The sequence below is a fragment of the Tenrec ecaudatus genome, chromosome 4 (genome assembly GCF_050624435.1).
Source record: "Tenrec ecaudatus isolate mTenEca1 chromosome 4, mTenEca1.hap1, whole genome shotgun sequence".
Taxonomy (NCBI): Eukaryota; Metazoa; Chordata; class Mammalia; order Afrosoricida; family Tenrecidae; genus Tenrec; species Tenrec ecaudatus.
The window spans coordinates 967,102-988,885 of NC_134533.1; the positions used below are offsets into that span (position 1 = coordinate 967,102).

At 57.3% G+C, this 21,784-nt stretch overlaps 1 protein-coding gene across 2 annotated transcripts in view; it reads left to right on the top strand.

The window, feature by feature from the left end:
- Nucleotides 1-21,784, top strand: part of AP2A2 (adaptor related protein complex 2 subunit alpha 2) — a 51,318-nt gene that overhangs the window by 19,648 nt on the left and 9,886 nt on the right. Inside the window, exons 2-13 of one of the 2 annotated variants that reach the window (XM_075545179.1) lie at nucleotides 5,403-5,471; nucleotides 7,124-7,266; nucleotides 8,359-8,552; nucleotides 10,163-10,292; nucleotides 10,862-10,963; nucleotides 11,332-11,440; nucleotides 13,444-13,594; nucleotides 18,430-18,598; nucleotides 18,749-18,886; nucleotides 20,271-20,453; nucleotides 20,843-20,940; nucleotides 21,476-21,707. In XM_075545179.1, coding sequence (XP_075401294.1) covers nucleotides 5,403-5,471; nucleotides 7,124-7,266; nucleotides 8,359-8,552; nucleotides 10,163-10,292; nucleotides 10,862-10,963; nucleotides 11,332-11,440; nucleotides 13,444-13,594; nucleotides 18,430-18,598; nucleotides 18,749-18,886; nucleotides 20,271-20,453; nucleotides 20,843-20,940; nucleotides 21,476-21,707 — 1,718 coding nt within the window. The remainder of the gene's footprint in view (nucleotides 1-5,402; nucleotides 5,472-7,123; nucleotides 7,267-8,358; nucleotides 8,553-10,162; nucleotides 10,293-10,861; nucleotides 10,964-11,331; nucleotides 11,441-13,443; nucleotides 13,595-18,429; nucleotides 18,599-18,748; nucleotides 18,887-20,270; nucleotides 20,454-20,842; nucleotides 20,941-21,475; nucleotides 21,708-21,784) is intronic. The other variant, XM_075545180.1, reaches the window with a different exon arrangement.

Consider the following 21,784-nt stretch of genomic DNA (forward strand, 5'->3'; position numbering starts at 1 on the left):
AGTGTGTGGTGATGTCTGAGAAGTGCTCACACTGCTTTTCCCTGTGTGCAGCACTAGATTCACAGCTGTGTTTGTAGCTAAGTAGCACCCATGGCCAGGTACCTTCTGTCAACCCTACATTTATGTGTGTGTCCTCGCCTTCTCCCTTGACCCGTCTGTTCTGTCCCCACGCCCAGGAGTGTGTGCACAGCAGTGTCCCCTCTGCTGCCTTCACTCCTGTGTGCCTCTCAGGGTCTTCCCTGCCTCCACCCTTCGTGTAGATGGCCTCCCCCTGCTCCCAAGTTAACATGCGTCCACCCTGTGGCCAGTGTCTTCCCCGCCTTCCCTTCCCACTCGAGAGCACTGACTTGTAAGCCACTTCTAACATAGACCGTGAGCAGGGCTCACATACTACATGTCCTGTTGTGAGCTCTGAATCTCACTCAGCGGGCTGTCTTGTGGGAGGGGGCACTTACTCTTCAGCGCTTTGTAGAGTTGTGTGAATGCTCTGTGGTTTGCGTGGCCATTCTGCTATCGATGGGTGTTCAGTTTGTTTCCGTCTTTTTGCTTTTATTGTGAGTAGTACTCTGATACCAACAATGTGCCTCCTGCTCCCCCACTCTGGGCAGGATCTTCAGCACAGCACCTCATGAGCATCCTCACACCTGCCTGTTTCCCACCTGGAAGTCGAATGCTGTTAGCCCTTGCCCCACTCTGTACACCCTGCTATGCCTCACTGCCATCAGGCTGAAGCCGACTCATGGCAACGCTGTAGGACAGGGTAGAACCGCTCCTGTGGGTTTCTGAGACTGTCACTCCTTACAGGAGCAGAAAACCTTTGACCTGCTGACCTTGTGGTGAGCAGCCTAGTGGGTAAACCAGGGCTCCTTGGATTTACATACATGCCCTTGATTGTGCTTGAGGAGTTTAGTTTCCCTTGGACCCTCAGTCCTCGTGAGTGGTGTTATCAGGAAGGAGTGTTGGGTCCTGTGCTGATCTGCAGCATGGAGCCGTTCTTTTGCTTGGTGGTGGGTTTTGCTGACCTTCCCAACGTTGACCCGTCCGCGCCCGGCTGGTGGGAATCCCACGTGGTGGTGGTGCGCTACCGTGTGGGATGCCGTGGGGTGGGCTGGTGAGGGCTTTGCTAAGCATGCCTGGCTTTGTGTTAGCGAGAGGGCGGTCCGGTTTTTCTTCTTGGTGACGCCTGTGCTTGGAGTAGAGGAACCTGGGGCTGCTGTGGGTAAGCGATGGGCGGCTCACTGGACAGTCAGCGGGCCAACCACCCCAGCTGGCCCAGGGGAGGAAGGTGAGGAGGCCCCCTGCTCTTGTGAAGGCACTAGTGTGGTGGCCTGGGAGTCAGACTCATCTTGGTGGCAGTGGGTTTTTGTGGGTTGGGGATCGGCAGGACTATGCTTGTTCACAAAATGGATGCAAAGGTTTGGGGTCCTTCCTGTGCTCCAGTAAGGCTGGCTTGCCGTTCCTTCCCGAAGGCCGGTGTGTTCCAGCGCTCTCTGCCACGAGCGTGCCCCCCCTTGTCACTGTCACTGATAGTCTTGGTGTGGCCTGCACTTGCGTGGTGGGATGTAAAGTCTCTCTGAGGGAGGGCCTTGCGGAGCAGTGCTTTGATTTGAGTTGTGCTTCTTAGGAAGTGCGGTCCTGATCCCTGCTCCGAGCACAGGCTCCGTGACACCTGCCTGACGTGTGTGAGTCTCCAGGTGGCATGCCTTGGTGGCGCTCATTCAGACTCTTAGCTGGACTGGAGCTTCGTTTCCACTCACTAGGCAGGGTTGAAGCTGGGATGCCCAAGCAAGCGTCAGGTGTGTGTCTGTAGGCATGGCCGTACCGCTGGGAGGTCCTGCTGCTTCGGTGGGTGGGGGTGGGGGGGCGAGCAGAGCCAGAGCCACGTGGGCGCCTGTTTGCCAGAGTTGTCAGCCCGATTCTGACTCTCGACTTCAACTTGTGGCAACGGAAGTGTTGTTTCGATGGACGCGGTGGGGAGTAGGTGGGTGGCTGTAGGCAGGGGTTCCTAAGGCTTTCTGAGGGGGTGACATTGAAGCTGAGTCCTGGCACTGGCGGCCTGGGGCGCCCCATGAGGTGCAGAGCACCGGCAGTGAGAAGGTGCAGCGGGACACGAGGCAGGCCTCTGTGTGGCGGCTTTCTTCTTTCTCTAGGGTCCGTGAAGGCAGCTGTTCAGGAAAAGCACGTGACTGATAGTTCTGATTGTAGTTAAAGATTCTATTGGTGTCTGTCAGAAAAGGCAGAGATGACTTGGCGCCACATCGGACCTCCTCCAGCCCCACCCCACTGCGACTTGCGGCAGCCCTGCCTGGTGGGTCTCTGACTGTCAGTCTGCAGGGCAGAAAGCCCCGCCGTGCTCCCTCAGAGCCGCTGCACTCAGCAGGGCCCGAGGCAGGTTTCTAGAAGGCTGAGGGCAGACCTGCCTCCCCCCACCTGGTTCACCCATGCGTGCTGCTTCTCAGCTGCACCCCAGAATTCACTGATTAGCCCCACCGAGCTCACAGACACGCTCACGAGCACGGGGTTTATTGGGGACGCTAGCAGGTTACAGGTGAGAAATGCTCAGGAGACAGTTGCTCGGCTATGCCCCCCTGCAGGCAGGCCTCTCTCTGGCTTCTTGGCCTGGCCTCAGGCCTGCACGCGCAGTGTCACAGAGTTCCTTCAGGACTGCCTGTAAGCTCCCCAAAGGGTGTCCTACCACGTCAGCCTCAGCCCAAAGGCACTCAGTTCCAGCTCAGTGGGTCAGCAAACCCAGCTCCCCCAGTTAAGTGCCTGGAAGCCCTGCACTCCCAGGCGGCCTCCTGCTGGGAAGTACTCAGCTGTGTCTTGCCCTGTTCACTGAGCAGCCTGCTGCTCTGGCTCACGCCTTGGTTCTCAGTTCTGCTGCTGCTCCTGTGGTACCCTAACTTCTCCTGGGTTAAGGAGGCTCTGGTAGCTAGGCCTGTGCCAGAGGCGCTCGAGCCCCAGCTCTTGTGCACGCCGCCATGGCCTGCCCTCACCACAGCCCTGGCTCGGTGCCCACAGTTTTGGGAAGGGACCTCTGCAGGCAGGGGGGTTAAGGCAGCTCTCAGCTTCTGTAGCTGCTGAGCCGTGGGGTGAATCCCAACCCTTTGGGCTCTCCAAGGGGGCGTGGCCCTGTCCTTCCAGTACAGCTTGAGCGAGCGCATCCCATCACATGCCGGCTGAGTAGTAGCTGCTTCTGTGCCCGCAACGCTGTGCCTCCTCTCAGTCATGGCTTCCTTCACCACCTGTGCTGTGCGCTGGTCTCCCTCCACCCAGGTTACTGTGGGCCTGCCCTCAGTTTGTGATTTTTCCACGCCGTCAGTGGGTGATGGTGGAGCGTGAGCCCTGCGGTGGCCATGGTGCCTGCCCCTCATTGAGGGCCTGCTGCATTTTCACCCACCGCTCCTTTTCTGAGGAGCCCTGGGCACGGGTGTGGGTGTGGGTGGGCGTGTCACGAGCTACACTGAGAACCACAAGGTCAGCAGGTCAAAACCGCTGCTGCTGCTTGAGAAAGGCAAGGCTTTCTACTCCTGCCAAGAGTTCCAGCCTCGGAAACCCACAGGGGCCGTTTCCGACAGGGTCGCTGGGAGTCGGCATCGACTCCATGGCAGTGAGTGTAGTTTTCTGCCTGGTCTTTCCTGATCTTGTGTCCCAAGTAAGTGAGCCAGTCCCCATCCTTGATGTGTGTGTCTTCTAAGACCACTCACTTCAGTCCGCTTGCTGCTGCTACTGACTCCCTGCTGCCACACCGCAGCCCCCTAGGACAGTAGGACTGTCCCATAGGGTTTTCCTGGTGACAACTCCTCAGGGGAGCTGACTTCACAGAGCCGACCTCTCCTGTAGCAGCTGAGTGCTAAGCCGAGGAGCCACCAGGACTTATTTGTGGCTGCTGCTGTGGGGTCAGTGTGGCCCGCCCTGAGTGTGAGTCCTAGTTGCTTTGGGACGTGGCCATGTTTTGTCCCCATTACTCATTAACCAGCAGAGCTCCAAGTCCACGGTGGCAGTCACCTGTGGAAGGCCCAGCACCTTGGGCTGCGGTGACTCCGAGCAGACATGTAAGGTGGTTTCCAGTGAGCAAAGACCAGGCTCCAGCAGGGGTGGGGTGACCGCCTTTCCTCTTTGCTTGGGCTGCCCCTCTGCCCTGCCCTTGCCCCTCATCACATCTTTATCTACAGAGATAAGACTTCCCTGGTTGGACCTGTTCTGAGCAATGTGAGTGGTTCTTGTTGTCCCTGAGTTGTCATCCTGCCTCCTGCTGGCCGCCCAAGTCCTACTTAGCGGACTTCCTGACTGAGTGCGCTGTGGGCACCTGCCTGCCTTTGGTTTGGTTGTTAGGTGCCATGAGTTGGCACTGACCTGTAGTGACCGGGATGCACAGCAGAAGGAAACACCTTCCGGTCCTGTGCTGGCCTCACAGTTGTCCTGAGGGCGGCCTGAGCCCATGGCTGCAGCCACCGTGTCCATCCATCTTTTTCACTGCCCCCACTTTATCAAGCAGGATGTCCCTCTCCGGGGACTGCCTTTTCCTCACACCAAGTGCAAAGGATGTGAGAAGTCTCCCCATCCTGGCCTCTAAGGCAGTGGTTCTCAAACTTCCTCATGCCGTGATCCTTTCAAACAGTTCCTCCTGTGGTAGTGACCCCTCCAACCATAAGATTATTTTCGTTGCTACTTCATCACCGTCATTTTGCGACGTTTATAAATTGGATGACCCCTGTGAAAGGGTCGTTCGACCCCCAAAGGGGTTACGACCCCCAGGTTGAGAACCGCTGCTGCTCTAGGGCACCTCTCGCCACATTTCTTCCAAGACAGACTGCTTTGTCCTTGAATGGCCTTGGTACTCTCAGTATTGCTCTCCTGCTGCTTCGGCTCCTCTTCTGGCTGCATAAAGGGCCCACCTCCCACCTGCCCAGGAAGCAATTGAAAGCCCCATCGTGTGGGGCAGGTGCACAATGAGCAGCGAGGACGATGCCGTGCCTGCACCTGCTTGCTCGCGAGCTGTGCTCAGGTGGCCAAGATCCCCAGAGGGCAGCCAGGGCTGTGGGGCTCGTCAGTGATTGCCATCAGGGAAGAGGACCTGTGGCAGGACAGCCGGTGGCCAGAGTGAGCCATCAGTGGGCAGCGCTTTCGGTGGGAAAATGTCCAGCAGGGACTGTGAGGGTCTTCTCTGTGACACAGGTGTTGTGAGAAGCAGGGCAGCCCCTCACCTGCCCTGGAGCCTTCACAGATGCTAGCACCATCTCGGCTGCCCAGTCTGTCATGCTGGCCCCTTGGGGCGCGGTGTGGGACTGGCCGGGAACCTGGGGCCCTGGCCCTGTCTGATCTTGGTTGGGGCTGGGCCGGCCAGTGGTGTGGCTCTACGCATACATCTGAGTGAGCACCTACTGCATCCTCTTTTTCAGGCAAAAGCAAAGAAGCAGAAATAAAGAGGATCAATAAGGAGCTAGCGAACATTCGATCAAAATTTAAAGGTGAGCACGGGGCCTGTGCCTTTAATGGTGCCACTTGCACCCACGCGCCTTTTCCGCATACTGCTCTCGGGGCTGCCAGCGCTCTGTGGCAGACACTGACTCCAGGTGCTGGTGTGGCCCACTAGCACTCTGCTCCTTGGCTGGACTTCGGCCCACCCCCTACTGGCTGAGGCCCAGGTCCCTGGTGTACCCACCTGCTCCAGCTGCCGCTTTAACTTTCTGATCCCCGAGGGTGGAGGTTGTCATAGGACAGGCTGAAACTGCTATTTCCACATAGGGAGAGCGGGCCCCTGACCTGCTGGGAGGTCTGCAATGCGCCTAGACCCCATGGTCCTGAGACGTGGGGCAACCCAGCGCTTGGCTGGGTAAAGAGGAACGCCGACTTTGAACGGTGTTCAATGGTGCTGGGATACCGGGGGAACGTCCTCCGAGGCAGCCTTATGAACCAGCCAGTGTGAAGTGGGCATTGCAGGGCCTGCAGATGGATGAGTGAGGTGTTACTCTGGGCAGTGGGCTTTGCCAGGCCAGGGATGAGTGACTGGGCGGTATCCTGAGCTGCTTCTCCCTTTATCCTGCAGCTCCCTCTGCTGAGACACCTCTCCCCCCACCCCATAGAGGAGAGGGTAGGCCTGGGAAATTAGGTGGTCCCAAGGAGGGGGCTTCCTGAGGGGCGGGGTAAACCAGGAGCTTTGGTCTGGTCTTGATGTGTTTCCCTGGGTCTCTGTCTCCTGCCTGGCCTGTGGGTACTTTGGTCCTGGCCTCTGCAGCCCCATCCCCACCACTGCCTGGCCTGAGGCTGTGCCTTGGGCACTGATTGTTCGAAATGTTCCTGCCAGCTGGCCCCGAGGAGGTGGTCCTGTGGGTGCTGCCTGGAGGCCACTCTCTGCCCCACCCCCAAGTGAACCCCTGGAACTGCGGTTTGAGCTGGCATGGACTGGTTACCCACCCCTGGTCTCTCAGGACTTCTGCTGCCCGCCCTCTCTGTGGGCTGCTCAGAGCCTTCCGTGCTTGCTGCTGGGTGTCTTTCCAGTACCTGGGAGTGCAGCACATTGTCAGAAGGCTGGGTCTTCCGTGTCCCCAGGGCCGAGCATGATGCTCGACCTCCCTCCGTCTGGACTCATAGATGTCTCCCCTCATGGAGGGAGCCATGTGTGTGGTGGGAGCAGCTTCTGGAAGGGGAGGCTCTGAGCTGGTCCTTGGAGGGCCTCAGCCCAGTGGGAGGGGCCGGAGACCATCTGGCTGTGAGAAGGCTGGTTATGGTCACTGCAGATGGGGGGGTTCCTGTTTAGGGACCTCAGCAGGCAGTGATGGGATGGAGGAGGCAGGGCCCAGCTGGGTTTGCATTTTCTACCTGTTGGACCCTTTGAGTAATCTGTCAGTTTGCTGCTGGAAGGACTGAGAGTTCTCAAGGGATCTTCAAAGGAAGGAGACTTACTGCTGGCATTGGATCACCGCCCTGGGTGTTTCATGGAGGACAGTCCAGCCAAGTTGAATCAGACCCTCACTGAGCTCTGCCCCTGCCCTGAGAGGGCGCTGCCTGTGGCCTGTGCTCTGGGGGCAAGTAGCAGCCACACAGGCTGCCCTGCCTGCCCTGTGAGAAGCACTCCTGCCACCTGGCCGAGCCCTCTCCTCCCGCCCCTTCTCTCGTGCAGGTGACAAGGCTCTCGATGGCTATAGCAAAAAGAAGTACGTGTGCAAGCTGCTTTTCATCTTCCTGCTGGGTCATGACATTGACTTCGGGCATATGGAGGCCGTGAACCTGCTCAGCTCCAACCGATACACGGAGAAGCAGATCGTGAGTTCTAGGCTCTGGCGTGCCCACCATGGTCCTCCCTCCCTCTGAAGCCGTCTTCTACAGGCAGACTCCCAGCAGGCCTCCCCTGCTTCTAGGTGCCACAGGGCTGGAGGAGGCTTTCAAGATAGGGTGTTTTTTAGTGAGGTCGCCCTTTGCCCCTTCTTTCTCTCTAGCTGAGTCTCTGCAGACTTTTGTTCCATGCCTGGAGGGCTGGCCTGGTGCTGTGGAGTCCGCCTGTGGGGTGGGGCCCTGGGGCCAGCCTCTAGAGAGAGCAGTGGAGGCCCTTGAAGCTGTGCACCCTGGTGAAGCCTACCCCAGCCCCACCCATTGGCGCTTGGTTCTTGAGGCTGCAGGCCACTCGGAGGTGTGCTGGTCCCCAAGCAGCCCCATCTTTCTCTGCACCTGCGCTCTCCTGGGTGACCAGGTTCCCGCATGCTGTGCCCGGTCTTGAAAAGTGACTGTTCCTTCTGTTAGAACAGGCAGGAGGGCGCCCCTGGGGTTCAGAGCTGCCCGTCCACCAGAGCTCACCCAGTCCTGGCACGGAGTCTGACACGGCCCCGTTGCAGGAGGAGGCCTGGGCCCCCAGACAGTCCCGAGAGGGACAGCTGGGAATCCAGGAGAGGAGGGCTGGGCTGGGAAGAGGGAGTAGGGACCCACGGGGGAGAGAGGCGAGGACAGAGTGGGCATGGGGAAGGGGAATAGCAAGGGCTGGATGGAGGTGCGGGAGGTGTGGCTCTATGGCCACGTGGCCTCCTTCTGAGAAGGCTGGGTAGCTGAGTGGGGTTCTCCCATGGGCGGGGCACAGAGAGGGCTGAAGAAACACACATGAATTCAGATATGGAGGCCAGCAGGCCAGCCAGTTTCCTCAGCGAGCAGGACACACTCACTCGTTGATGTGGGAAGTACTCCTGTAATTTATGGCTCCCTGGGGATCCAGGATTTGAATCGGTGAAGCTTCTCTGTGTGTCCTGCAGCAGGTTGAGTGCTTCCTCCACTCAGGGCAGGTGGCTCCAGGAGGTGACCACGCTGGGCCGTCATGTGCTGGGCGCTGTCCGGCCATCCTGAGCTACTCTCTTCTCTGCCTGTGCCCAGGGCTACCTGTTCATCTCAGTGCTGGTGAACTCCAACTCGGAGCTGATCCGGCTCATCAACAATGCCATCAAGAACGACCTGGCCAGCCGCAACCCCACCTTCATGGGCCTGGCACTGCACTGCATCGCCAACGTGGGCAGCCGTGAGATGGCCGAGGCCTTCGCCGGGGAGATCCCCAAGATCCTCGTGGCGGGGTGTGTGTCCCGGGCTGCATCTCATGTGGCTGCTCGTATCTCCTGACGATGTGGGATGGGGGGAGGGTGGGGCGAGTGAGTACATTGTGCAGGTTCTTTACATCGTTTTGGTGGGGGCCTGGTCCCATGACACCACCACCCGAGGCTGAGCGGTACCAAGAGCAGTAGCCCAGTGGCTGTGCGTCTCTGGCCTGTTACCCAGAGCCAGATGAGCCCACTCAGGTCACCCTGCAGACTCCCTGGCGCTGCCACTGCGTGTCCACCAGCTAAACCAGAGTCACAGGCCCTGTGCTGCCTGGCGGAGAGCTGAGCGCAGCGGGAGTGGGAGTTAAACAGGAAGAGGAGGAGAGTCAGGAGGCTGCTCCGAGGCCTTCACCGCGGCTCCTCACTCGGCTCCTCGTTGTCCCTTGCCGCAGAGGTCACTAGGGGGCCTCCCTAGCTCCCCCTCGCCCCCCTTGTCTCTGGGGCCCTTTCGTGCTGGTCTGTGTGGGGCCCTGGGCCATGCACCTGTCTTTGGCATCCAGTACGGGGCCCAGGCTCAAGAAGGCTGAGTGGGTGAGCACTGAGCGTCCAGAGTGGGCACCCGAAGCTGCCACAGGAAAGGTGCCAGATGAGCAGCACACCGAGGCCTAGGGGCTTTGCCATGGCAGCCAGCGTCCTTGTGCAAACCTTGGGACCCCTGTGTCCAGGCGCCAGCTTGAAGAGACGCATCCACAAGGGTTCAGCTCACCGATGGTGCTTGGGTCTGGCGAGGGGGCTGGCAGTCACAGTGCTGGGGATCTCCATGCCTGGAGTCAGGCAGGTTGACAGGATGGGGGAAGTGGGTGGTCTCCCCAGCACCCTCACTTCTGCTGCCTCCTGTGGCCTGTGGTGGCGTTGGTCCCCCCTTGGAGTTGGGGTCCATGGGAAGGAGAGTGGTTGCCGCCACGGGGATCCTGGAGGTCATGGAGGAAGCTCTTGGGCAGTGTGGTCGTGGGGGCTGAGGAAAAGTCCGGTGGATACCCTGACACCCAGGTGCCACAACCCATCCCATTGGCAGTGGGGAACCACACGGGGAACGGCTTTTCCCATGCTAGGGGAGTCTCAGGAATAGTGGGGTTGGGGAAGCTGTGAGAACAAAAGGTAGAAGTGGGGTGTGAGGTAAAGACCGCCCTGATTCATTCTTGTTTCCGCCAGGCCGCACTGAGCCTGGGCCCTCCTCGGGGCCTGTGTCCAGCTGTGAGCTGACCCACTGCCCACAGACTGTGCGCACATGCCCAGCTGCTGGTGTCCCTGAAGGAGCAGAGCCGCCTGGCAGCCGGGTGTCTGGGCAGTAGGGCAAGCAGGGGCTGAGGAGCAGAGGAGGCAGGTTGCGTGGCCGGAGGACGGAGGATAGAGGGCCCGCCCTTGTTAGGCGGGCGGACGGGTGTCCCCAGGCGCTCTCTGTCCCGTAGGTGCTTGTGTTCTCCAGCGGGAGGAGCAGAGGTGCTCTTTGAGTCAGGAGGCGGCAGACTTGGCCTGGAAGGGTGGGGCACGAGCACTGGGGACTTCCTGGTGACAGGCCCCCTGTGGGGGTGTTGCTGGGGTCCTCTGGCTGGTCTAGTGGCACTTAGCAGGGCCTTCTCTTTCAGGGACACCATGGACAGCGTGAAGCAGAGCGCCGCCCTGTGTCTGCTGCGCCTGTACCGAACGTCCCCTGACCTTGTGCCCATGGGCGACTGGACCTCCCGAGTGGTGCACCTCCTCAACGACCAGCACCTGGTGCGTGGGAGGAGGAAGGGGGAGGGGGGCCAGCAGAGCCTGTAAGCCCCGCCCCTTTATCGCAGTCCTGGGGCAGGTGCGGACCTTCTCTAAGCCTGTAGAGCCCTTGGGAATGGACTTGAAGGGATGCAGCCTGGCCCGCTTCCCCAAAAGTGGGAGGAGGATCCTTTGAAGGTGCTTTCTCTGGCCTGTTTAGAATGGAAGGTTCCGATGAGTCGAAAGAAAGAAAGCCACTCTCTGTGACCAGCATAGAATGACTTCAGATGGGGCCGGGCAGACAGGTGACCCGGTGACAGCAGGACAGTGGAGAGAGTGGCGTGGGCGTGCAGGCCTGCTCCCAGGGCTCCATCACACAGATGGCTGGTCCCCATGAAGGCCCAGTGTCCAAACTGGCCAGTGTGCCATCTGTTGCCCTTGGGTACACAGTGAACCAGCCAGTCCTGTGTTGAGACCAGCGATGACCTGTGGGTCCCTGGCTTAGGGCTCTCATGGGGAAAGGGGGTTTAGGATGGTCAGTTACAAGTGTGTGATTGGATTCAAGGTACATACTGTGTCTATTTTTCCTTCAGGGTGTGGTGACGGCGGCCACAAGTCTGATCACCACGTTAGCCCAGAAGAACCCGGAAGAGTTTAAAACCTCGGTCTCCTTGGCTGTCTCTAGACTGAGCAGGGTGAGCCTGGCGTGGGGAGCCCTGGTGGCTGGGATGGCCTTCTGCTTTCCAGTGCTCCCTCCCCGCTGGCTTTCCCTCCAAGTGTTTGTGAACAGTGGGAGGTAGTGAGTGTCCCCTGTGACCACTGCCCAGATCCTGTCCCCAGGCCCTTCCCTTATCTCCAGAGGGCACCGCTTCCTGACCTGGATGTCCTCTGGGTGAGGGGGTCCCTGGGCATGTACCTCCGTCTGCAGCCTCCCTCTACCCGTGCTCAGAGTCTCACACACGTGGACCTGCCAGTGCCTGCTCTTCTGGGGCCACTGGCTTGAGCTCGATATTGTGGCTGCGCCTCCTGAGTGCCGAAGCCTGTGCCACCTTGTCCCTTTCAGATCGTCACCTCCGCGTCCACAGACCTCCAGGACTACACCTACTACTTCGTCCCGGCCCCCTGGCTCTCGGTGAAGCTCCTGCGCCTGCTGCAGTGCTACCCGCCTCCAGGTAAGGCCACGCCGCAGGGGGCTGGGGTGAGGGTTCACGGGGCAGCGTGGCCTTGTCTGAGGGGCTCTCCTCAGAGCAGCCCCGGCTGTGTGAAGCCAAGGTGTTGACCATCTCTCCTCCTGTGGAAGGACCTGGAGCCTGTCAAGGCTGGTAGCCCCGAGATGGCCGTGGTCACGGCAGTGTCAGGACCTGTCCAGCCCCAGGGGTAACGCAAACCATGGTCAGACCAAGGCTGATTCCTAAGGGGAGCAGACCAGACGTCCTCCAGCCCCCCCCCCCCCATGGTCCATGGCAAGGACACACAGAACCCACAGACTGTGATTTGTGAGGGACGTAATGGGGATGTCTTGTGTGCACACACAGTCTTCTCTTCAGTGCAGGGGAGCTTCCTTGGTGTCTCTTGAGGCCACACCCTTCTTGGCTCTTAGGAGACAGGCTCCCCCCAGATTCAGAGCATGTGAGGACAGACTTCTCTCAGCTCTGCCGTCAGGGCCCCAGCCCCAGCCCCAGCCCCTGGTCCACTCTAGGGGCCTCCTCTCCTCTCCTCTCCTTTCCTTCCCCCCCCCCCTCCCCACCCCACCCCACCCCGGCTTTTCTCTTCCTTCCGTGTCTGTCTGAAGCCCTCTGGGGGCTGGCTCCTATGTACACACAGTCCTCATCCATTTCAAGCCATGCCCCCTTGAGGGGTAGGGGCGGACAAGTGGACATGGACCCATTGCCTGGCGTTTGCATAACAGACAGGTGCGCACCATTCACAGGGCAGGCAGGCAGGTGGTAGCTCGGGAGCAGACCAGAGCGTCCGACTGAGCTGTCGGTAGCTGCTGATCTAGCAAAAGTTACAGGCCCTTTGGTTAGAAAACTCGGGCAAGGTGCTTCCTCAGGGGCTTAGGGACAACCCCTAGCTGCTGTTGTTACTTTTTTAAGGAGCAAGGCAGAAGGCCACATCCAGGAAAATCCATTTCATCAGAATGGCCCAAGTTTTAATGACCTGGGTAACAATGTAGACATCAGGACGTTGTGTCGCAGGCTCTGTCTTGTTCTAAAACATCATGTTTAACTCCCAGGGGAAGTCTCTAGAAACAGACTTTCTTTCTTGAATAATATGCATTAAAATTTTAACTCGGGTATTTCTAAACTGCTCTGTTGAAGACGCTATTTTGTTTAACCTTCATGAATGTTTTTTGAATAGGATATTCTTTTGTTAGATTTGAGTAACCTCCCATGAGTGTACCCCTCCACACTGGAGTACAGGCACCATCTCACGAACGGTGCAGCCTGGAGCCGGCAGTGTCCCCTTGCAGCCATGCCTCCCGCCTGCCTCTGGCCAGGGCAGGTCTGATGGGCAGTCGCGGTTCTTTCTGAAGACCCAAACCCTGCCTGCTCAGGCTCCCTCCATCTTTTCTGGGGATGGGGATGACGAGGTGTCACCTGTGAATGTTATCCTTCTGCACCCCCTGCAGGCCAGGGGCTTGGATTTGATCTGCTGTAGGACCCCATCCTTTCCAAGCTGGCACCTCCGTGTGCACCCTTGTCTAGCGAGGCTCCGGGGAGCGGCTTTCCTGCCTGCACATCCCTTTGTGGCTGCCATTGCCTTCCTTCTGCTTCAGATGGACGTCCTGGCTCCTCTGCCTGTGTTGCTGTGTACTTGGAGTTCTGTGATCCAAACCCTTGGGGCTTCTCCCTTCCAGTTTTCAGATCATGTGTCGTCCGTGTTTCTGAGATTGTATTTTCTGAATCTGTGTCATATCTGCACAATATGTACTGTGTGTAGTTTACATGGGAAAGCACGTGTATGTACTGTGACTGCCAGATCCCCATGTCTCTAAGAGTGACCTAGTTCCAGCAGTTTCCTCACATGTTTCTGTGGGTGCACCTTCCAGGGTCCCTGCACAAGGAAAACTACCTCACCGTCTCCATGGGACCGGGTTGTCCTGGAAGGCAGTGACGTGCGGAGGGGCAGCAGGGTGGGTGCAGTGAGCCCTGACACTTCTTGTCTTGCCCAGAAGAACCCGCAGTGCGGGGCCGCCTGACGGAGTGCCTGGAGACGATCCTTAACAAAGCCCAGGAGCCACCCAAGTCCAAGAAGGTGCAGCATTCCAACGCCAGGAACGCCGTGCTCTTTGAGGCCATCAGCCTGATCATCCACCACGATAGGTGAGCCAGGCTGCAGCTCCCTGCAGCTTGCCCTCTGCTGTCGTCTCAGGTGCCAGTGTGCCTGTGTCCTGCTGGTCATAGGCCTGGGGCTTGTGACTAGCGTCTGTCCTCACCTGGGAGACGCTTCCCATGGTCTCTGCTGCTTAGCTCCATCATCTCTCCACCCCCTTACCCCCTCCTCTCTCTCTCTCTCCACTCCCTCACACCCTCCTCCTTCTCTCTCCACCCCCTCACCCTCCTCCCTCTCTCTCCAGCCCCTCACCCTCCTCCCTCTCCACCCCTCACTCTCCTCCCTCTCTCCACTCCCTCACACCCTCCTCTCTCTCCACCCCCTCACACCCTCCTCCCTCTCTCTCCACCCCTCACCCTCCCTCTCTCTCCACCCCTCACCCTCCTCCCTCTCTCCACTCCCTCATACCCTCCTCCCTCTCCACCCCTCCCCCTCCTCCCCCTCTCTCCACCCCCTCACACCCTCCTCCCCCTCTCTCCACCCCCTCACACCCTCCTCCCTCTCTCCACCCACTCACCCTCCTCCCTCTCCACCCCCTCACCCTCCTCCCTCTCTCTCCACCCCATCACCCTCCTCTCTTTCTCTCCACCCTCACCCTCGTCCCTCTCTCTCTACCTCCTCACCCTCCTCCTCCTCTCTCCACCCTCTCACCCTCCTCCCTCTCTCCACTCCCTCACACCCTCCTCCCTCTTTTCTCTTTGGCTCCCCCCCCCACTCTTCTTTAGTCATTCACACTGTCCGCTTTCTCTTCAGTATTTCATACATACTTGAGTATCTATTGTACTCGAATTCCGAATTTCAGGAACATCTCAGGATGCGTTAAACAGCTGTGAGGTGACATCAAGAACATCATCCATGAAGAAAGCAATGGGCCATTGAAAAGACAGGATCAAAGGGGATGTCAGGAGAGACTCTGACACATGCTTTTCATTGTAGAGTAGCCAAGGCGCCCAGAAGAAAGGATGAAATCACAGAGCTGAACAAACTTCAAGGGCAGCTCAAGAAGACAAAGTCAAGTATTATAATGAAACGCGCAGAGATCTAGACTTAGACAAGCAAATAGGAGGAACACTGTCAGCATGTCTTAAACTGAGGTAAAGAAGTCGCAATATTGAAAGATTCTATGGGCAGGACATTGACTGCTACAGGAAGCATCCCAAGAAGGTGGAGCCAGAAAGGAGCTAGTCGACTGCTCACCGTTCTAGGAGGCGGCATACAAGCAGGAGCCAATGTGCGGAAGGAAGAAGTCCAAGTGCACTAGGAAGCATGAGTCAAGAACACGGCTCCAGGAGTGCCGTGCGTCTACACGCGGGCGGAACACGACTCAGCTGTGCCAGTGGATTGGAAGACAAGGACTTGCCCAGTTGACTGTAAGCGGTTCCTATCTGTGCCCATTCGAAAGAAAGGTAACTCAACAGAGTGCGCAGTGTCATTGACATCAGATGCAAGTAAAATTCTGCTGAAGATCATCCAACCGTGGCTGCAGCAGGACATTGACAGGGAGCTGCCAGAGGTGCAGGCCGGATGCAGAAGAGGACGTGGAACAAGGGGTATCATTGCTGACGTCAGGTGGATCTGAGCGGAAACCAGATTATGAAAAGGCATTCGACTGTGGATCATAGCAAACTATGGATCTCCTTGAGAAGAATGAGAATCCCAGGGAATCTGGTCCACAGAAAGAAGATTGCAGCGTCAGGGTGGGAGGAAGGCTTACTAAGAACCTGTGACTTGCAGATGACCCGACTGCCTGCTGAAAGTAAGGACTAAGCTCCCACCTTGTTCTGCCTCAGTGCTTTTGACGAGCATTGCTCCCTGTCCACACCGTCAGCCCGCCCACCCCTCACACACACGCGCGCGCGCGCACGCTGGAGCTCTCCCAAAGAAAAGAGCCCCGACCCTAATGTGTTTCCTCCCAGAGGAGGCTTATTAAATAAAGAGGAGCAGTTCCCAGCACGGAGGAGCGTGTAAGTAGAGCTTTAACGCAAGTTGTAAGGTCGGCATTTAACTGCACATGAGCGTTAGGGCCTGTGTCTACAGGGCTACGTCGACCTGAGTCCAGGCGTCTGAGTTTGCCTCACAGCCTCCCCGCGTCCACAGGCCATTTTTATTCGTGTGTTTTTTTTAATTAAAAGATAATTTTATTGGGGGACCTCATAGCTTGTATAACAATCATCAATTGTACACGGGAGCAAATGAAGGGGGTGGAAGAGAGAGTGGAGCACATCCTGGCCCACCAAGCCCTGAGGACGATATCCCTGCTCAGAGCAGCCAATGCACAGAAAGGACCATATCGCCGGCCCCACTATGACACACGACACCCCTCACTGACCTGTATACCTACAGGGACAACACTGGAGACACAGTGTGGGAATTGTGCCCGATCTGACTCCACCACACTGAGGCAAAACACTAAGGGCATGGAACAGAACAACAGGGGAGCAGAGCAAGGAAGTCTTGAGGGAGTACCGAAAATAGATTTTGGGGCCAGGGAGTGGCGTCCTCTTTGACTCAACCCGAGAACACTCCCAAAGGACAACAAACAGACCTTGAACTATTTACAGGCTTTTCTTTTTTTAGTCATTGGTGTTTTTGTTGTCATTGTTTTTTTTCTTTTGTCACTTTGTTTTTTTGTGTGTGCATATTATTATCTCTGCATGTCTGTCTAGTTAAAATAGGCTGGATAAACAATCTGGAGGAGAAAACAATGGGACAGATGGTTCTGGGGCAATAGGAGAGGGGAAAGTGGGGGGAAAGGAAGTGGTGTTAATAAACCCAGGGACAAGGGAACAACAAGTGATCCAAATCGGTGGTGAGGAGGTTGTAAGATGCCTGGTAGGGCATGATGAAGGGCAATGTAAATGAGAGGAATTACTGGAACCCAAATGAAGACTGAGCATGATAGTGGGACAAGAGGAAAGTCAAAGGAAATAGAGGAAAGATCTAGGAGGTAAAGGGCATTTATAGACGTCTAACGATAGGCAAATACATATGAGTGTGTGTGTATATATACATATACACACATATATGTATGTGTGTATATATATGTATGCATATATATATATGGATGGGGAAATCTATGTGCATGTATTTATAGGCTTAGTATTAAGGTAGCAGATGGACATTGGGCCTCCACTCAAGTACTCCCTCAATGCAAGAATACTTTCTTCTATTAAGTGCATTCCACAATGCTCACCTTCCTGACATGATCACTGAAGACAAACGTGTGTATTAGCAAATGTGGTGAAGAAAGCTGATGGTGCTTGGCTATCAAAAGATATAGCGTCTGGGGTCTTAAAGGCTTGAAGGTAAACAAGCGTCCATCTAGCTCAGAAGCAACAAAGCCGACATTGAAGAAGCACACCAGCCTGTGTGGTCACAAGGTGTCCAAGGGACCAGGTATCAGGCATCAAAGAACAAAAAAATCATATCATTGTGAATGAGGGGGGAGTGCAGATTGGGGACCCAAAGCCCATCTGTAGGCAAGTGGACATCCCCTTACAGAAGGGTCGTGGGGAGGAGATGAGCCAGTCAGGGTGCAGTGTAGCAATGATGAAACATACTACTTTCCTCTAGTTCATCATGATCCTAATTCTGCCTTATAAATCTGGCTAGACCAGAGGATGGACACTGGTCCAGATAGGGACTGGATACCCAGGGAATCTAGGACAGATGATCCCTTCAGGACCAGTGGTGAGAGTGGCGATACCGGGAGGGTGGAGGGAGGGTGGGGTGGAAAGGGGGAACCAATGATAAGGATCTTAATGTGACCTCCTCCCTGAGATGGACAACAGAAAAGTGGGTGAAGAGAGATGTCGGACAGTGTAAGATATGACAAGATAAAAATAATTCATAAATTATCAAGGGTTCGTGAGGGAGGGGGCAGCGGGGAGGAGGGGAAAAATGAGCTGATACCAAGGACTCAAGTAGAAAGCATATGTTTTGAGAATGATGATGGCAATAAGTGTACAAATGTGCTTGACACAATGTATGTATGTATGTATGTATGTATATATTGTGATAGTTGTATGATCCCCCAATAAAATGATTTTAAAAAATCATCAATTGTATCAAGCATATTAGTACATATGTTGCCATCATTATTTTCTAGACATTTACTTTCTATTGAGCCCTTGGTATCAGCCCCTCCCCCATGACTCCTTGATAAATTATAATTATTTTCATATGTTACACCAACTGCTGTCTCCCTTCCACCACGGTTTCTGTTGTTCGTCCCCCTGGAGGGGGTGTGGGGTTATGTGTTGCTCATTGGGATTGGTTTCCTCCTCTCCTCTCCTTTCCCCACCTTCCCTACCCTTCTGGTATTGCTACTCCCATTCCTGTTCCTGGATTCCGTGTGCCAAGAACCCGTCTCTATTTGTACCTATGTACGCGCTCCGGTCTCACTGTAGTGAAAGGCAGTACTGAGGTCATGGCATAGTTCCTTCTTGACCTGTCCTGAGACTCCAGGTGTGTCTGGTCATCCAGGTGCAGGCTACTGTGCCTTCTCCAGAAAGACTGTGCAGATGTTCCGTGGTTGCTCGGTTGTGATGGTGCCTCCATTGTCATTGGCTCTAGCGTGGGTGGAATTCCACTGTGGGCGTGGAGCCATGCTGTAGGCCTTGGGCTGGCCTGCCTGGGTTGACTAGGCGAGAGAGAGGGCAGAAAGGCTCAGGTGCTGTTTTAGGTTCGGGTTGTCAAGTGTCTGGAAGCCTGTGTGGTGGCCCCTTGCGGTGTCCCCTTGTCTCCTGGCTAGTGGACAAGACACAGCTGCACATGCTTCCTGCTTGGCGGCTGTGCTAAGAACCCCTGCCCTGCTTCTCTGCAGTGAGCCCAACCTGCTCGTCCGCGCCTGCAACCAGTTGGGCCAGTTCCTGCAGCACCGTGAAACCAACCTGCGCTACCTGGCACTGGAGAGCATGTGCACGCTGGCCAGCTCTGAATTCTCCCACGAGGCCGTCAAGACTCACATTGAGACCGTCATCAACGCCCTCAAGGTGACCGCCACGATCCGCCTCTGTGGGGTCTGCACTGGCGTGGGTGTCTGCCTGTACTGGGGTAGCTGTGGGAGAGCCAGCAGTGTCTGGGTGGTGGCGGTGACTGTGGTCTCCAGGGTCAGTCGTTGATTGGCTGCCTCCTGTGCCCAGACGGAGCGGGACGTGAGCGTGCGACAGCGGGCGGTGGACCTGCTCTATGCCATGTGCGACCGTAGCAATGCACAGCAGATCGTAGCAGAGATGCTGAGCTACCTGGAGACAGCTGACTACTCCATCCGCGAAGAGATCGTGAGTTCCGCACAGGGGTCGTGCTGCTGGCTACTGCACGGAAGGCCATAGGGGCGTGGTCTCCCAGCCATCTTTGGAAGCGCCTTTCTGTCCCTTGGTCTTTCTCAGATGCGCTTACAGCCTCCAGCTTTCGCTGCTCATCATTCCCATGGGTGTCTGGTCCACTGGGTGGGTACTCGGCAAGGTCCACTACACACAAAGAGCAGGCCTGGGGGGTGGGCAGGAAGTCTGTGTGGCTACTGAGGGGCCTGAGCCCGTCTGATGCACCAGGACCCATTACTGCTCCCTCCTGGGAGCACAGGTGCTGGTGGTGGAGGTCACTTCTGTGGGGAGGGCACAAGGGAGCCGGCCTCGTGTGTGTGTGTGTGTGTGTGTGTGTGTGTGTGTGTGTGTGTCTGATGTCTGTCTCCCATCTTGGGGGCTGACCTGTTGTCATTTCTTTGGGGAGCTTTGTGTGTGAGCGCATTGCTGTCCTGTGTCCACTCTCAGGGCTGTGTCTGGCTGGCTTGTGAGGGAGTTGACGAAGGACCTCACTGGCCTGATCTCCAGGTGGCAGACACCTCAGCTGTGCCCAAGCCATGGGAGGTTCCTCCCCCTTCAGATAGTGTTCTGTGAGGGGCAGCGTGGGCTAGCTTCACAGTGGGGGGTGGGGTGGAGAAGGGGCTGGAATGGGAGCCAGGAAGATGCCTGGGGAAGGCAGGGAGGGGGAGGGGCTATCTGTGGCCCCATGGTGCCCTCTTTGCTGTGATGGTGCAATGTGGACTCAGGTTAGAGTGCCCCTCGTATCCCCCGTACACATTGAGTGACCATTGGGACAATCTCTGGGTCCCAGAGAAGTGCTTTGCCTGTCTTTCCACCTGTCCAGTGAGGCAAGGGGTTGGAGCCTGGGCCCTGCAGCACTGCCAGGTGGAGAAGGGGTAGTGGGGCTCTTGTCCGGGGGCCTACAGGTTGTCCCTGCAGCACAGCCGGGAGTGGGACAGCTTTAGTGTTGGGCCCCAGCCACAGAGGTCAGGCTGGGAGATAGGGGTGCAGGAGGTGGGGGCGTGGCAGCAGTGGGAACTGGTACTGGGTGTCGAGGGCTGCTGGTTTGCTCAGGGCCTGCCACAGGAGGGATATGTGAGTGTGGGAAGCTGGGGGGGCGGTGGGTGGATGTGGAGAGAAGGTGGGTGGAAATTGAGAGACAGCAGGGTTTGGGATTAGGGCGGTTCTGCCTGCTAAAGCTGTCGGGAGTAGGGTGGGGGGGGGGCGCCGCTGTGGCCGGTATTCAGTTAGCCTCCCCGGCCTCTTGCCTCCCTGCTGGCTTCCCATCGGCATGCCCAGCCTGGAGCTTCTCGGTGCTGGTGGAGCTCACTGCTCTGTGACGTGACGGGGATGCTCCGTGCAGGTGCTCAAGGTGGCTATCCTGGCGGAGAAGTACGCCGTGGACTACACGTGGTACGTGGACACCATCCTCAACCTGATCCGCATCGCGGGCGACTACGTCAGTGAGGAGGTGTGGTACCGCGTCATCCAGATAGTCATCAACAGAGACGATGTGCAGGGCTATGCGGCCAAGACCGTGTTTGAGGTGGGTGCCGTGGGAGGCCAGGGCTTGGCAGGAGAAGACTTCTGCCTGCGCCCCGGTGTCCTCTCATGTCCCCTACTCTCTGAGCACCCTCTCGTCCTGCCTTGCCAGCCGCATGCTGTGGGGGAGGGGCTGCACTAGAGCGCCTCCGAGCTTCTTGCCATGGCTCATCCCCATTAGAGCTCCCTGTGGGCCACACGTGATGGGGAGGGGGCACGGCCATCGACTGGTGGTGGCCATTCTGCTCCACTTCAGACTTGGTTGCCTGTGGACGTCTCTGCTGAGGGGGGTGGGTCCTTGGAGGTGTGGTCCGTACAGACAGTGCAGACGCCCCTTGGTCCCTTGGCTGCAGCGTGTGCTCCGGCCACTCACACTCCCTCCTGGTTCTGCAGGCCCTGCAAGCGCCCGCGTGCCACGAGAATCTGGTCAAAGTGGGTGGTTACATCTTAGGGGAGTTTGGAAACTTGATCGCCGGGGACCCGAGATCCAGGTGAGAGCCCTGCCCCGCTGCTAGGCTAAAGGGAGGGCGCATGGCTTTGGTGGGAAGGAAGTCTCTGTTTGAACTTCGCCATTGAATTGACTCATTTTGAAGTGGGAGCCAATTCTTAACAACTTATTGTTGAGAACATGCTCAGCAGAGCACGCACCAGCTCAGCAGTTGTGTCTTCTTCTCATCCCTCCTACGAACATGAAATCACGACCCCCGAGGCTTCCTGGCTGTCCTTTATTGGCTCCAGACAGACAGAGCCTGTGCTCAGGACAGCCTCTCCATCCCAGCAAAACTGAGTGGCGTGTTTCCATCAAGCAGCAGACCCCCAGGCTCTGGCTTATGACCCTGGTGTTAGAGCCAGCGTGTTTCGGACAGAGGAGTCTGGGAGCCACCCTGGGCCCCCTGCCCCCTTAGCCTGGGGTGCAGTGCAGGCTCAGAGTCTTCTGGAGGGCTGCGGGGAGGAGGTATGAGTGGATGCCGAGGTGAGGGCATGTGGAGGGGTGCTGCCACCACACCTTTCTTCGCGGCCCTGCAGCCCCCTGATCCAGTTCAGCCTGCTCCACTCCAAGTTCCACCTGTGCAGCGTGCCCACCCGGGCGCTCCTCCTGTCCACCTACATCAAGTTCGTGAACCTCTTCCCAGAGGTAAAGTCCACCATCCAGGATGTGCTGCGCAGCGACAGCCAGCTCCGCAACGCTGACGTGGAGCTGCAGCAGCGCGCCGTCGAGTACCTGCGGCTCAGCACCATCGCCAGCACCGACATCCTGGTAGGACGCCCGCTACCCCGGGACCCCATCGCTTCCTGCTGGTGGAGCCCACCCCGAGTGGGGCTGAGGTGTCCTCG